Source organism: Zonotrichia albicollis, chromosome 15, assembly GCF_047830755.1.
Source record: "Zonotrichia albicollis isolate bZonAlb1 chromosome 15, bZonAlb1.hap1, whole genome shotgun sequence".
NCBI lineage: Eukaryota > Metazoa > Chordata > Aves > Passeriformes > Passerellidae > Zonotrichia > Zonotrichia albicollis.
In genome coordinates, this window is record NC_133833.1 from 15,587,295 (window position 1) to 15,601,911 (window position 14,617).

Here is a 14,617-nt window from a genome sequence, read left to right on the forward strand (position 1 = left end):
GATGACATCTTTTACAGGCTGTGCATCAATCAGAATAAATTTTAGGGAGCACAGACAGTTTCCAGCTTTCTTATTTTTGTTGACTGCCCCCTCCTGTCTGCTTCCCTTCCACTTTCCTGGGTTGGTTTAACTCTGAGACATGATTAATAGTGTGAGTTGCTGTCAGTCATCTTGCTCTGCAAACTTTCTCTGGAGGCTAAGTGTGCACTAACCTTTATGTGAAAAAATTTGGGATTGCAGAAGAAGACTGCATTTTTGAACATTAGATTTGTGTGTTAGTGATAAATAATTTGCCTGCTTAAACTGAGCATATGATTGAACTCTTTTTAACAGTGAAGGTTACAATTAGAAAAGGGTAACTAATCACCTTCATAATTCACACTTGTAATGCATACAGACTAATTAATAAAATTATTTTCTAACTTATCACAGTTTGGAGACGATGCTTACACTGTTTAACTGCCACAAAGCCGCTTTTTGTTTTTAGGAACATTCAATTTGCTTCCCTCGTTACTATTCTGATATTAGACAATTGCAGTTTTACAGAACTTAATACTTTTCATATAAAATGAGACATTGCTAAGAGTGGATTAATAAGCTGGTGTTCATTTTCAGCTGTGAACAGCAGAGTGCCCAGTGGCTCCACCAGCTCCTCGCACACTACCGAGTCCCCGACGCCCGAGCCCTGCCCGCCGGCAGGCAGCAATGTGCCCCCGCAGTCCGTGCTCCCCATGTACCCATCCGTGGACATCGATGCACATGTGAGTCATCCAGCTAAGCTGGGAGGGAATTGGCTTGGAAAAAAAAAAAAAGTTGTCTTTATTTTTTGTTTCTTAATATCTGCTTTTTTTTACCTATGTGTGAAGACTGAAAGCAATCACGACACTGCGCTGACGCTGGCGTGCGCGGGAGGGCACGAGGAGCTCGTGTCTGTGCTGATCGCCCGTGGTGCCAATATTGAACACAGAGACAAGAAGGGTGAGTGAAAGCCAAAACACAATTTGACCTTGAACTAAAGCTTGAAACAACGAATTTCAAAATTTGAGCTGATTTCTTGCACTTCACATAGTGATATTGGTCATACAAAGCCAGTGAGCTTCTGCACCTGAGTGGGATCTTCCTGAAGGGTGGCTGTGGTGAGCTGGGGGTCGGTCTCTTTCTCCAGGCAACAACAGACAGAACAAGAGGACACAGTGTCAAGCTGCACCAAGGGAGATACAGGCTAGAATTAAGGAGGAAGTATTTTACAGAAAGAGTGGTCAAATACTGGAATCATCTACCCAGGGAGGTGGTAGAGTCACCATCCCTCGAAGAGTTTAAAAAAAGACTGGATGTGGCACTTGGTGCCATGATCTAGTTGAGGTGTTAGAACATGGGTTGGACTCGATGATCTTAAAGGTCTCTTCCAACCTAGAATTTCTGTGATTCTGTGATCTTGAGCAGATTTGTGGAACATGAGGCACTTCTGTCCTTACAACTCATCCTCTACAAATGACCTCAGCAAGCTGGATAGAGGAGCTGATGGGGGCAAACATCATGGCTGTCAGAGCTGGGTGGTGGCAGTTGTCAGGTTGGGTATCATTGTTTTCAGAAACAGAGTTCAGCAAAATCTCACATCTTTTAGAGCTGAGAGAACAAAACCACCACACCACCTGTGTTGGAGCTCATATTGACCACTGGCAGTCAGCAACACATGCTGGGCAGGTGTGGTCACTGGTTGGAGCTTAATTTAACAGTAATTATGCAGAAAGCTGTGACTTCTCCAAGGAGAGGAGTTGGTCAGAACTTAATCCAAACTGATCACTGCAAGCAGTGTTTAAATTTCTTTTGAACAGCCTTTGGCTGGAATCAGAGCCACGATGTGACAGGGTCAGAACAGGGTTGGGAAAGACTCTGAGATTGTGGCACCCAGCAGGAAATTCCCAATCTGAGGAAGAGATATGATCAATAGAAGTCATTGTGAATCAACCCATTTGTGCATTTCTGCTCCTTAATAATACTTTTGAGATACTCAAGGTTGCTTTTTAATACAATCTCATGTTACTAGGTTTTACACCCTTGATTCTGGCTGCAACTGCTGGACATGTTGGTGTGGTGGAAATTCTTCTGGACAAAGGTGGGGATATAGAAGCGCAGTCGGAGCGCACGAAGGATACTCCGCTCTCCTTGGCATGCTCCGGTGGACGCCAGGAGGTACAGACAATCCTCAATCCTCAAAGGGTTGTTACTTGCAGATAGGGGCTTTTTTGTGCAGTGTTTGGTTTATTCTGTTGTTGATACATCTTTTTTTCTGGAAGGTTTATCACCTGTTTCATTATAGCTCATTTAAGGCTTTTTCCGCTTCCAAGAAAGGAAGAAGAAATTTAAGTCTTTGTTCTTCGCTCCTTTGCCTATCCCAGTTTTGTTAGTTAATGGTCACAGTCACTTGTGATAATTTGTTGTCTTTCTTCAGTCAGTGCATCCTCACATGGCAGATACTTCTGTGAGGGAGGCAGATATTTATTGAATAACTTTATTGACTGAGCACTTCCCTTATCCATCTTCCCTGTTCTCAAACCTGAAACAGCCAGTGCAGGTACACAAGGGCAGAAGCTGGGATTTTGTGTGGGCAGTACATGGCTTTAGTGATAATGCACAGGGCTGGTAAGTGCAGATGCAATGCAGGACACATTGTACCCATGTTTTAAGGATGTTTCAGAGTTCTGTCAGGTTTGTGTGTTTATTGTTGTCCAAATAAGATTTGTGAAATCTTTCCTATTTCACTCATGTGCATAGTACCTTAGAAAATGGCATGGGGATGGCCAAGAGCTCTGTAGTAGATTAATATAAGGATTTAAATAGTTGGCCAAAATTGGAAAGTTTCCATTTGACTTTTGAATTGCAGATCTTTAACAGCAAACTTGCTTCTCATAAAAAAGGCAAGATGAGCACAGCCTGTAGTAGTAGCATTATATATTGAACAACTGAAGTCTTCTGTTCTTCCTCTTTATTTTTTTTCTTTATGGCAGAATCTGCCTCTTATGTTTTTGGCTTAGCAAGGAGCGTTTGTTTTTTCTGGCTTGTTTGGAAATCACCTAGCTTATGTTAATAGTAAATTGAGGCCCACTAGAGTACATTACCAAAATGGTTGAATTTTCTGCCATTTTATTTCTCAACTTTTGATAGAGGAGTCCTTCCTCATCCTGGTTCCATTAACATCAGTCACTCTGATTTTTGCCACTTTTTTTTTGCATAGTTCATATAATAGAGATGGCCAAACTTGGCTCAAGTGTCATTTGAATTCAAGTTGTGAGATGAGATTTTCTGAAAGAGATGCTCAGACATTGTGAGACATTATGAGGGTGGGGTAGATCTATTGTTTGCAAACTTAAGATTTCCAGGAAGAGCTTCACTTTAAAGCCTTGCAGTTTTATTTAGGCAAAATAACCTTTCTGGCAGACAAGTGCTCAGCTGCTGTGGTCGTGGGCTGGGGGGGCTGGACAGAGCTAGGGAAAAGTCAAGCACAAGAGGGTGGAGATTTTCCTATTTAATCCTGTCTGTTGACAAAGGAAACTGGTAGCACATTGGAAAGTCAGTGATAACATCCCTTCACTCCCTGGATAACAGCAGAGGCCACAATATGTCTGTTAATTCCTGTCCTGTCTTTTCAGGTTGTTGATTTGCTGTTGGCCCGGGGAGCAAACAAAGAACACAGGAATGTGTCTGACTACACGCCGTTGAGCCTTGCTGCATCTGGGGGCTATGTTAATATCATCAAGATTCTTCTCAATGCTGGGGCAGAAATTAATTCCAGGTAATGTACCATGTGAGCAGCTGAGCTTCAGTGTGGCACAGGCACTCCCTGTTGGCTCCATCCTGAGGCACAGGTTGCAATCTCAGGTGTTTTCAGACCTCCTTGCAACAGTGTTTTTACACTGATAACATCTTCTATGTTCACGTTTAGTGCTTTTAAATCCTTTAACTATCACAAACTTTATCTGACTTACACCTAAATTTTAAGGGATTATAGTTTGCACACCTATTCTTTCCCTTTTCCACCATTTTGAGGTCAGAAAGTCAAACTATTTCCAGATAGAACAATGTCAAGAAAGCAGCCAAGTGCTCAGGGCAGCTCAGTGTGTTTGAAGATGTCTTTTTCAAGCAGAGGAACAAATTTACACAGCAGCGTCTCTTAAGCCTGCTCTGTATTAGTTTTAAGAAAACTTACATATATTCTAACACTAGATAGAGTGAGAGAGCTCTTAACTAGGGAAAGGTAAAGCTGCAGCTGTGCTAGAAGCATGTTTTTCTTTGAAAAAATCAGATGTAGCTTAAGGCTTATGTCTGCTTTGGCCATTACATTGTCTAACAGCTGAAATATATTTTCTTGGTTTATAAATTGCAATTGTCTATTGCATATAGTCCCTGTGGTGGTTTCTCCTAATCAATTAAAAACGCTGCTATTTTAGGTCAGTCCCTATATTTTTAGTGTAGGTAACATATTCTTTTCTGACTTCCAACAAAACATTTTGTCCCTCTTGGATACACTTATATTTCCCAGAGTTTTTCTTCTACCGTGGACACTGCAATTTGTTTCTTTCCCCCAGGACTGGCAGCAAGCTGGGCATTTCTCCTCTGATGTTGGCTGCCATGAATGGCCACGTCCCTGCCGTGAAGCTGCTGCTTGATATGGGCTCTGACATTAACGCCCAGATCGAGACCAACCGCAACACTGCCCTCACCCTGGCCTGCTTCCAGGGCCGGGCAGAGGTGGTCAGCCTGCTGCTGGACAGGAAGGCCAATGTGGAGCACAGGGCAAAGGTAAGTGAGGGACTTGCCTTTCCTTATGATTTATTGCCTCTGAGTCGTCAAGTTTCTTCAAATTTTCCTGTAACTTTGAGCTTCTCTGGGCTCAGAGGAGTTATTACATCAGAGCGCTTAAATGTTCTGAAATGAGTGTGGTTTCTTTTAAAAAATAAAAAAAAGCATCAGTGATGATGTATTTTTTTTTTTTTTGCATTAGGGAAAAGCTGACTGGTCCTTCTGAGTTTATAATGAAACTTAGATTGACTCTTGTCTAGACTTTTTTCAGGTTTTAACTTGACGTGATACTCAGTAACAGAACAGATACAGATATTTTTACATGCAAGTGAAGTCTAGGCAGGAAGAGAATAGTGTTGCTTGTGATTCTCGTATAGAACAGACTTCTTGTCTACAACCAAAGTAGTGCAGTCAAACTTTGTAAAGCTTTTACGTTGCTGTAGAACCCGTGGCTTCAGTACTGTGACCTTCTGTGCCTCTGAAATGCTCCACAGGTCCCATCCTTTGGTGCTCTGGGACAGCTTTGTGTCTCCTGCCATAAAGCAAGCTTAAAGCTTGTGTAGACAGCCAGACTGATTTCCCCAGCACAAAGGAATTTTTGGTAACTCCTAAGGCTGCTGAAATAATTGCTGTGTCTGTCTACCCCGCCTGCTTCTGGAATGACTGTGGCTGGAGAAAAGGGGATATGGATAAAAGCCAGCTCTCAAATGGTCAGTTGGGCATGTTAGCAGCTGGTGTAAGTTTTTTTAACAGTCTGACCTGGCAACTAAGTTGGGCCCAGATCAGTCTCAGTGCCAAGGGAGGCTAGAGAAAAGCTATAAAGCCAGTTTCTGAGTATTTTTGTAGAAACACTTGTGTCTTCATTTGAATCTGTTCTAACCTCTGTTGTAGAGATCTTGTTATAAACTTTGCATTTGCTGTTGAGACAGGTATCTGGTGGTGCTTAGTCAACAGTTTGCTTGGGTTTGTATAAATCAAAGCCCAAGAGTGTTTGGGTTTTGGGTTGGTTTTGTTTGGTTGGTCTGTGTGTGGGTGTTTTGTTTTGTTGTTGGGTTTTGGTTTTTTTTTGTTGGGTTTTTGGGGTCTTTTTTGAGGAAGAGACTGCTTGAAACTAAATATAAGCTAAATATAAACTAAATATAAGCAGCTAAATAAAAATCTGATTTCCCTTTGTAGGAATCATTTATGTCTTATCTGAATATGTTGTGCAGATTTCACAGAGTAACTCGTTCTCTTTGCACAGACTGGTCTCACACCTCTGATGGAAGCAGCTTCAGGAGGGTATGCAGAGGTTGGAAGGGTTCTCCTTGATAAAGGAGCAGATGTGAATGCCCCACCTGTGCCTTCCTCAAGAGATACAGCTCTAACGATTGCAGCAGATAAGGGTCACTACAAGTTCTGCGAGCTCCTCATTAACCGGTAATCATTTCTGCTCATTAAGTCTTTAAGGCCAGAGTGGGTGGGGCTCTGAGCAACCTGATCACCTGGGTGGCTTCCCTGCCCATGATAAGAGGGTTGGAACAAGATGAGCTTTCAGGTCCCTTCAACCCAAAGCAGTTATAACTAATAATTAGTGGCACATTTGTTCTGTATTCCTCTGTGGCAGGGGTGCTCTTGTTCACATACCTCGTGCACCTGAGAGCAAAGGGAATGGGAAGTTTTGAAAATAGGGTGTTAAATCTGTTCCCTACTCTGCAGTGTTATCCTGGAATACCTTGCCATTGCAGGGTTAATTAAGCCAGAGGCAGGCAGGCAGTGTCTGGCTTGGATGGCTTATTTGTGTATGAATCCAGCAACTCCCACATGAGCATTTCCTCACTGTCACTTGGGGGGCAAAGCCTGGAAGTAGCCCTTGAGCTTTTCAAGCATAACCCAGTGTGCTGCTAAAACCTCAAGGGGCTGCTTTGTCCTGTGGGTGGTCACCACACTGATCATTTAAAGGTGGCTGGTTGCATCAGGTGACACGAAATGAGTGCTCATTTCTGTCAGGGAGGTTTCAATATTTCCCTTGTCACTACTCTGCAGATGAAACAGCAAATTTCAGGGGCAGAATTTCTCATATCTTGCCATTGTATTTTAGTTATTAAAGTTCTATATCCAGTTGTACTGAGATGTTTTGTGATCTTGCTCTCTGACTTTGCTCACACCATGTCTCTGGGTTGTGCTTTCAGAGGGGCACACATCGACGTCCGCAACAAGAAAGGAAACACGCCGCTGTGGCTGGCAGCCAATGGGGGGCACTACGACGTGGTGCAGCTGCTTGTGCAGGCAGGGGCAGATGTGGATGCTGCAGATAACAGGAAAATCACCCCTCTGATGTCAGCATTCCGTAAGGTAGGACACCAACTTCTTGTATGTTTTCAAAACTGTGCCTCTTGTTTGGTCTTGAGTCTGAATGCTTGGGTTTGGAAGAATCAAATATAACATGGCAAAATTGGTACTTTGATAAAATACCTGCTTCAAAGTCATAGTTACTGTACTTCACAAAGATCCAGTTCTTGAGAGCTAAAAAACTTTGTTCCATGAATGATGTTAGCTTTATAATTTCCAGTTGTACACTGTGCAAAAGGTTTGACTGTTAGAGATTTCCGTATTTCTGCAGTCTGTACTGCTCGTTTCAGTCCTGCTTTGGAGGTGAACACAATACCAGTCTGCAATAAGCTGTCCTGATTCCTTTGTCCTTCTCTCATTTTGTTCTTAATATTTGTGATTGGACACTGTGTAGTCAGCTCTTCTGTCACCCACTGCCTTTTCTTCTTGGCAGGAAGAGCATTGCTTTGGGATGGTTCCATCAGTTGTGGTTCCATCAGTTGTGGTGTTGGATGCAAGGAGCATAAGCAGAGGAATTTATTAACTGTAGCTGCTTTGCCTTTAACAAAGGAACAAATAACTGTGCAGCTTTTTTACAAACAAAAATGCTGAGCTTGCCCCTGTTTTGACACTGCCTTGCTTTCACATAACTTCAGAAGCAACAGTTGGGTGCTGTGTGTGGTTGCACAGTGTACCCTGGGAGCTGAGGAATGTGCTTGCCAGGATAACGTTCAGTTTTCTGATCTTGGCCTGTAACTGAACAGTCTAAGTCAGCACCATGGGGTGAGTGGCAAGAGAGTGGACTGGGTGCAGATGGTTGTCTTGTGTCTTGTTTGTTACTAAAATCATGAAGATCTGCCTTTTGTATTTTAAAATAAAAAGTAACTTGTGGAGGAACTTGTCTTTGCCACCTTGAAGCAGAGCAGTGGCTGTGCTGTCAGCACTGAGCAAGCAGGAGCTGCCCTTCTTCCCAAACAGCAGCTTGAAAAACCAGAAATGTTGTTGCTTATTTTCAGTGTTTTGCATTGAACTGAGAGATATCAAACTTATATTTTGATGATGAATGTTGACAATTGTATACAAAGGATTAGAATTTTCTTTGGTGTTCCAGGGGCATGTGAAAGTAGTTCAGTTCCTGGTGAAAGAAGTGAACCAGTTTCCTTCAGACATTGAGTGCATGCGCTACATCGCCACCATCACGGACAAGGTGAGCGGGACTTGGGGACAAGACCCTGCTTGAATTTCCAGCAAAAATAGCCCTGGGGAATTCTTAAGTATTCAAACACTGAATGTACATGTTTGCTCACATACATCTGATTTAGAGGTTTGTGCATCTCTCCTTTTTAATATAGCACTTAGAAGTAAATCACCATTAGATCTTATTCTGTGAATAGTTTGTATGTTTATGAATACAGGGGAGCTGATCTCATTGTAGAGCAAGCCTCACTCCTCAGTTGGTTTTTCCAGTGGTAGTAAGACAAATTTGCATTTCAGGACCTGTTGAAAAAGTGTCACCAGTGTGTGGAGACAATTGTGAAAGCTAAAGACCAGCAGGCTGCAGAAGCCAATAAAAATGCAACTATACTGCTGAAGGAGCTAGACCTGGAGAAAGTGAGTAGATGCTTGCTGTCATGTAGCAGTGTTTGAGCTGTGTGTCAATCTCTAGGCTGCATTTCCTTTAATGCTTCTTGGGGCAGTCAGTCTTCATGCTCTGGCTGTGTCTGTGTTCCTTCCCCTAATGTATCATCCAAGTGAGGCACATACTGAGGGGGGCAAACCAGAACTGATTTCTGCTTCCTCCACTTCATTGTCCTTTTTGGGAAAGCCTGGACTTAGCAATAGTTCCTTAGGCAGTGGCTCTCTGGGGTCACCTCAGCACAGAGGATGAGTGAGTAAGGGAGGTCTCCAGTCTCATGCTATATTTCTGTGGGTGTAAATAATGTCCATAAGCATTTTATGGACCTCTGCTCAGGGGAGTTGAGCAGATACAAAGAAAAATCCCCTTCTCCATTTGCTGAGAATACAGTAAATTATTCTAAAGTAACACATCCTAGAGTGGGCTCTCTTAATAAAAATTCTTACAGTTTTTGACAAGTTGCACATTGGTTTATTAAATTTTCCAGGTTGTGGACTTGTTGAGCACTTGAGCACGGATCAGTTGCTGTGCACAAACAGTGCAGCAGATGACTGATTCCATATATTTAAAAAAAAAAGTTTAAAATTAGAGCCATTGAGTACTGGCTTTTGAATCAAAGACATGGACATCACACCAAAAATATCACTGAGCTTATTAAGTGTTTGAGAAAGGACTGAGAGATTTTTCTGGTCTTCCATTAAAACTGTGGGGGTTTTTTAATACTTCTGTTTTAGTTATTACTTTGTTATCATTCCTTAGAAGTTTTGGGACCAGCTAGTCCAGTTGTTGCATAAGCTCTGTCCAGTTTCTGTGTAATGATTCAGTATGTCCCAAAGTCATTCTAGTTCATTGTGCTCTCTCATTTTTCCTTCCCCCCAGATTTCTAGGGAAGATCTGAATTATAAGTAAAATTTAGTCTGTGTGAAATGTTTAAATATGGATTCTTTTCTCCTACACAGTCAAGAGAGGAGAGCAGAAAACAAGCTCTTGCAGCCAAAAGGGAGAAAAGAAAGGAAAAGAGAAAGAAGAAGAAAGAGGAACAAAAAAGAAAACAAGAAGAAGATGAAGAAAACAAGCCTAAGGAAACTCTGGAGCTACAAGAAGATGATGATGAAGAGGAAAATGATGATGAAGGTAAACAAGTGTTTCTAGAACAGTGTAATTGTGGAGGTGCCACCTTTCTAACCATGAAAGTAAAGGAAATCTGAGAGCTGGTCTCTCATATTTGGCAGTGTTACATGGCTGCTGCCTGGCAAAACTCCTTTGCTCATTTTTTCACCCCCTCCTTTGTTCACAAAAGTCTTTCACTCTTGGAGGATTTACAGCTGAATTTGGTGCTAGTCTGACAGCTCTGCAAGGAGCATAACATCAGCTGTGGTGTAGCCAGTGAGGGCACTGAGTTCTCTGTTTTGTGGGTTCTGATGGTTTATAAACTGCTTTTCTTTCAGTGGAGCAAGAAGTTCCTATAGAGCCTCCAAGTGCAACTACTACAACTACAATTGGAATTTCTGCAACTTCAACTACCTTCACAAATGCCTTTGGGAAGAAGAGAGCTAATGTGGTGACTACCCCCAGCACAAACAGAAAAAATAAGAAAAATAAAACAAAAGAGACTCCTCAGAATATGCAGATAATTTTGCCAGATCAGCATATATCCCTAGCACAGCAAAAAGCAGATAAAAATAAAATAAATGGAGAGCCAAGAGGTGGTGGTGCAAGTGGGAACAGTGATTCAGATAACCTGGACAGCACAGACTGCAACAGTGAAAGCAGCAGTGGAGGGAAAAGCCAGGAGCTGAACTTCACCATGGACACGAACTCCTCGGAGCGCCGCTATGCCTCCCTGCTCATCCCCTCTCAGGAAGATAAAAACAGCACCTCAGCTTCCAAACCACCCACCAGGTGAGGCTGCTCTGCTCCTCCCCTGCTCTTTCACAAGGTTCCACCCATGCCAGTGTCAATGCTCTGTAGCTTAAGGTCTACACAACTGTACATTCCAGAGCCTAGAGAGACTGAGGCTGCTTTGTTTGCAAAGCTGTGCTAAGTTTGTTGAACACAAACTCTTTAAAATCTTGTTAGAACAAGATTTTTTTGGCATTGTTGGCCAGTTTTTAATACTACTTCAGTGAAATGGCCTTTTCTCTCTGCACTTTTTAAGCATCCATGTTGCATTGTTAGCTTTGTTAAAATAGATCTTAAAGTGAATATGCTGGGAATTTAATAAGGAAATGCCAGCTTTACTAACCATCCACACACAGAAGTGGATTTGTTGCCTTTTGATTGTTTTGTGTTTCATCATTAACTCGTTTGACTTGCAATCTCTTTCTTTTAAGGAGAGAAGAAGAAGACTCTGAGCATTTTGCCTGCCAGGTTGACGGCCAGTTTGATATAACCTTGTCGAGCCAGAGGTGAGTCACAGGAACTCAGGGAATGTAGGGGCCACATGAATGGTTCAGAGGGTCCTTCAGCTGCCTGGGAATGTGCTGATAACTTCTACAGCACCACTTGCTGAAGAGGTCATTGGTCTGAATCAGCTTAGATCCCATGTGGGTCTGCAGTCTTTGTTTTTACATCTAAGTAATACAAGTCTGATCTCCCACAGTTTTGTTTTCTCTTTCCATTTTCTGCACTAAGGGAGGCTGATCAGCCCAGGACACTGGGCTGACAGAGAGGGCAGCTTCAATAAGAACACAGACATTGTGATATCAAGAAGGGCAGTGGGACAGGGCTGTTGTCAGACTGATTAGGACACTTGTGGGAAGAGAGGATATTTTTGTTTTTCCTCTTTTTCCCCCAGATTCAGGTTAGATGCAGAATGAGTGATTCACCAACCCTTGTGGTTAGAGGGTGTGTGTTTTGGGCTCCCATTAGGAGTGTTAAAAATTGGAATTTGTCTCTGTTCTGTTCTTTGAACATAGATTATTTCTGCCTTGGACCTTTCATCCAAGGTTTGCTGCAGGAGCCTTAGGGTCCTGTGCAGTTCACTGCAGCAGGACAAGCTAAATGCATCCTTCTGCCTCCTTGTTAGACATGATTCTTCTGGAAACAGTTCATGTTACTAGGCTTAACTGCAGGAATGTAAGCTGTATGCTGTCATTTTATTCTGTAATTTGTAATTTATTCTGAATTTCTGTTCCCAGACTTGATGGTGAAGGTCATTCGAATTCTTTGTCGACTACTTATAAGTCTGTTTCCCTGCCTCTGAGCTCTCCAAATGTAAAGCTGAATCTGACCAGTCCAAAAAGAGGCCAGAAAAGAGAAGAAGGCTGGAAAGAAGTGGTTAGAAGGTAAAGACTTTAATACTATGCTTTAAAACTGTCTGTGAGCTTTTTAGCTTGTAAATTATTCTCAAATAAAGAATGTCCAGCAAAATTATATAAGTGAAGAATTAACTTACAGGAAAATCTACCCTGCTTGCCCTTGCAGTGCTGGGAAAACCAACTGCAGCCCTAATTTGTAGTAGCTCCTCACTAACTTAATGTGAACATGACATAACCTTGTGTTTGGCATCAGAAAATAAAGACAACCTGTGACTTTAGTGGAATACAGGATGTGGGGACAAGATAAAAGGGGAAGGGAGCAGAGGGCAGTGAAAAGCCCTACAGCAGATGAACTAAAGGCAGAATGGATGTGAGTGGAGGAGAGGCAAATGATCCCTTCAAGGCCAAAATTCATTGTACTTTGGGCAGTGACCTTGATCACTAATTCAGAGGGAAATTGTCTTACCTGACAGTGAGTGCAGTGAGATTTAAAGTTTCACTGTAATGCAATCTTTTCTTTTGAAAATGTACCTGGTTTTACTGTATGGCCATTAACACCCCAGTATCTCTAACCTTTATCTTGTCTACTGCTTGGAACTAGAATGATCATCTGGCTTTGAGGGGTTTTTTGTTCTCTTTATCAAAAAGGAATACAGCACAAACATACCATAGGAATACCATGCAAAGGAATACAGCAAGAAAAGTTAGGTGCTTTGGGTGCACATAGGAAACCCTCCTGCTTTTGTGTTCTGCAGTGGCAATGACAAGATGGGCTCATTTTGGAAAATTTAAATGTAATTGTATAGAGGGCTTGGTGCATTTGGATTAGTGGAAACCACAGAGTGTTCTTAATAAAGGTTAAAAAGGCAGTTTAATATGAAAATTTATGTTTGAACTTTTAGAGCTGGTTTGGTCTCTGCCTTTTGATGGTGTCACCAATGGGGCTGTCTACAGTGACGGTGTGTGGTGGCAGCCTGGTCCCCACCTGGGGAGTGGTGCAGGCAGGAACCCCTCAGACAGCCCTGACCCCTCTGCCCTGGGGCTGCTCCTGCTCTCCTGGGGCTCTTGAGTCTCCTTGGCTCAGCCCAAGTGTTCACATGGGTGTTGCCTGCTCTTGTGTTGGCCTTGGCAGTGTTGTAGCCATGCATCCAGAGCCTCCCTATCTCTTTCCTGAGGAGTGCCCTGAGGAACATCCCATCCAGGGTTCTGCACTGGTGTTTGCTGTGCCCTGGCTGATGGAAGCATGTCCTGCCAAAGAGCATTGTTGGTGACTGTGGATGTGTGGGTGCAGTGCCCAGGAGCTCCTTCTGCTAAAGCCTCTCCTGATCTCAACAAGAATTCTTCTTCCCTCTCCCTGAGTGACCCCCAGCTAGAAGGGATGTGTATCAAAGTAACCAAACATCCCTTGTGCCCCTGACAGGCAAGTGGGCAGAGTTTTGAAAGACCCTCCCCCCAGCAACACTCTGCAGCCAACACCAATTGAGCAATTCCAGCTGCAGAGAGGAGGGCGCTGCTGCTCCGGAGCTAAAAGGTACCTTGGGGACACTTAGAGAAGTGAAAACTTATCAGCCTTGGGAGGGAGGGAAACAGCTGTGGGTGATGGGTGGGAGGGACTGGACACTGGGGTGGGCTCTCCTGGAAGAGAAATGCCTCCTTGAGTGGCTGTCCCAGTGGGCTGGGGTGAAAGCAGACCAAGGGGCAGTCAGGAACCCTGTGAGCAATACAGGTGATCTTCAAACTTAGGAGAGCATGGAGCTCTGGTTTATGGAGGGAGTAGCTGTGATGTCTGTCTTGAGAAAGGAGCCTTGGAAGGGGAGGTGGGGAAGAAAACCCAAAGCATTGAAACAGCCTTGGGATAGAGCTGGTGCATGCACTGGGGGTTCTGGGGATGGGCAGGGTTGTAATGTGCTGTCCTGGCAGGAATGGGGAAAAGAAAAAACACCTTGACAACATGAGGTGTTGCTTTAGAACCTTTCCATGTGTTTAGATGTTTACAATTAAACAGGTTTCCTCCAAGTCCTGTTAAGTGACAAACAATTCCCTGAGAATCAAGTTCCTTCCAAGTTTCTGAGACTGGAATAGCTAGGTGAAGCTGGCAGCCTTTCCACAGGGTGGTGGGGACCTGTGAGTGCTGTGATTTCTGAAACCTCTTTGAATCCCCTCTGATTGTGCAGCATTGAGCCAGTGCACATCAATAGCAAGCCTGAAAGCAGCTTATGGGTGCAAGAGGTCCAACACACCTTAAAGTCTGGGGGCAGTGGTGGCCCAAAGATCTCAGCTGAGATCTGTGTGTGTGCAGAGCTTGTGTTCAGACACTTCCATAAACTGTGTGCTTGCTGTGACCCACCAGTACCATGTGAATCAGGAAAACCCTGAACTGACTGACCTTAGTGGCAACATTGTGGCCTGACAGTGAGCCTGCCCCTGCAAGTCCATGCTGCCATCACAGGGGCTTCCAGCAGCTCCCTAAATCACAGCACTGCACACCTTCACCTGCTTTCACCCACCAGTGCTTATTGGTGACACTGCACTTCCAGACCTTGAGGTCTGAAAGCGGTGGATACTGAAAGGTTGTGGATGCAGGTGGTACCACAAATCTGATCACTGGAAA

General features: G+C 43.4%; 1 protein-coding gene across 11 annotated transcripts in view; it reads left to right on the forward strand.

Moving 5' to 3' along the window:
- Positions 1 to 14,617, forward strand: part of ANKHD1 (ankyrin repeat and KH domain containing 1) — a 102,556-nt gene that overhangs the window by 72,122 nt on the left and 15,817 nt on the right. For all 11 annotated transcript variants that reach the window (XM_074552087.1, XM_074552083.1, XM_074552084.1 and 8 more), the window contains 14 exons: positions 616 to 761; positions 867 to 978; positions 2,048 to 2,193; positions 3,651 to 3,793; positions 4,587 to 4,800; positions 6,044 to 6,219; positions 6,972 to 7,134; positions 8,222 to 8,317; positions 8,605 to 8,721; positions 9,706 to 9,880; positions 10,195 to 10,648; positions 11,080 to 11,154; positions 11,887 to 12,033; positions 13,427 to 13,537. In XM_074552087.1, the coding sequence (XP_074408188.1) occupies positions 616 to 761; positions 867 to 978; positions 2,048 to 2,193; positions 3,651 to 3,793; positions 4,587 to 4,800; positions 6,044 to 6,219; positions 6,972 to 7,134; positions 8,222 to 8,317; positions 8,605 to 8,721; positions 9,706 to 9,880; positions 10,195 to 10,648; positions 11,080 to 11,154; positions 11,887 to 12,033; positions 13,427 to 13,537 (2,275 nt within the window). The remainder of the gene's footprint in view (positions 1 to 615; positions 762 to 866; positions 979 to 2,047; positions 2,194 to 3,650; positions 3,794 to 4,586; positions 4,801 to 6,043; positions 6,220 to 6,971; positions 7,135 to 8,221; positions 8,318 to 8,604; positions 8,722 to 9,705; positions 9,881 to 10,194; positions 10,649 to 11,079; positions 11,155 to 11,886; positions 12,034 to 13,426; positions 13,538 to 14,617) is intronic.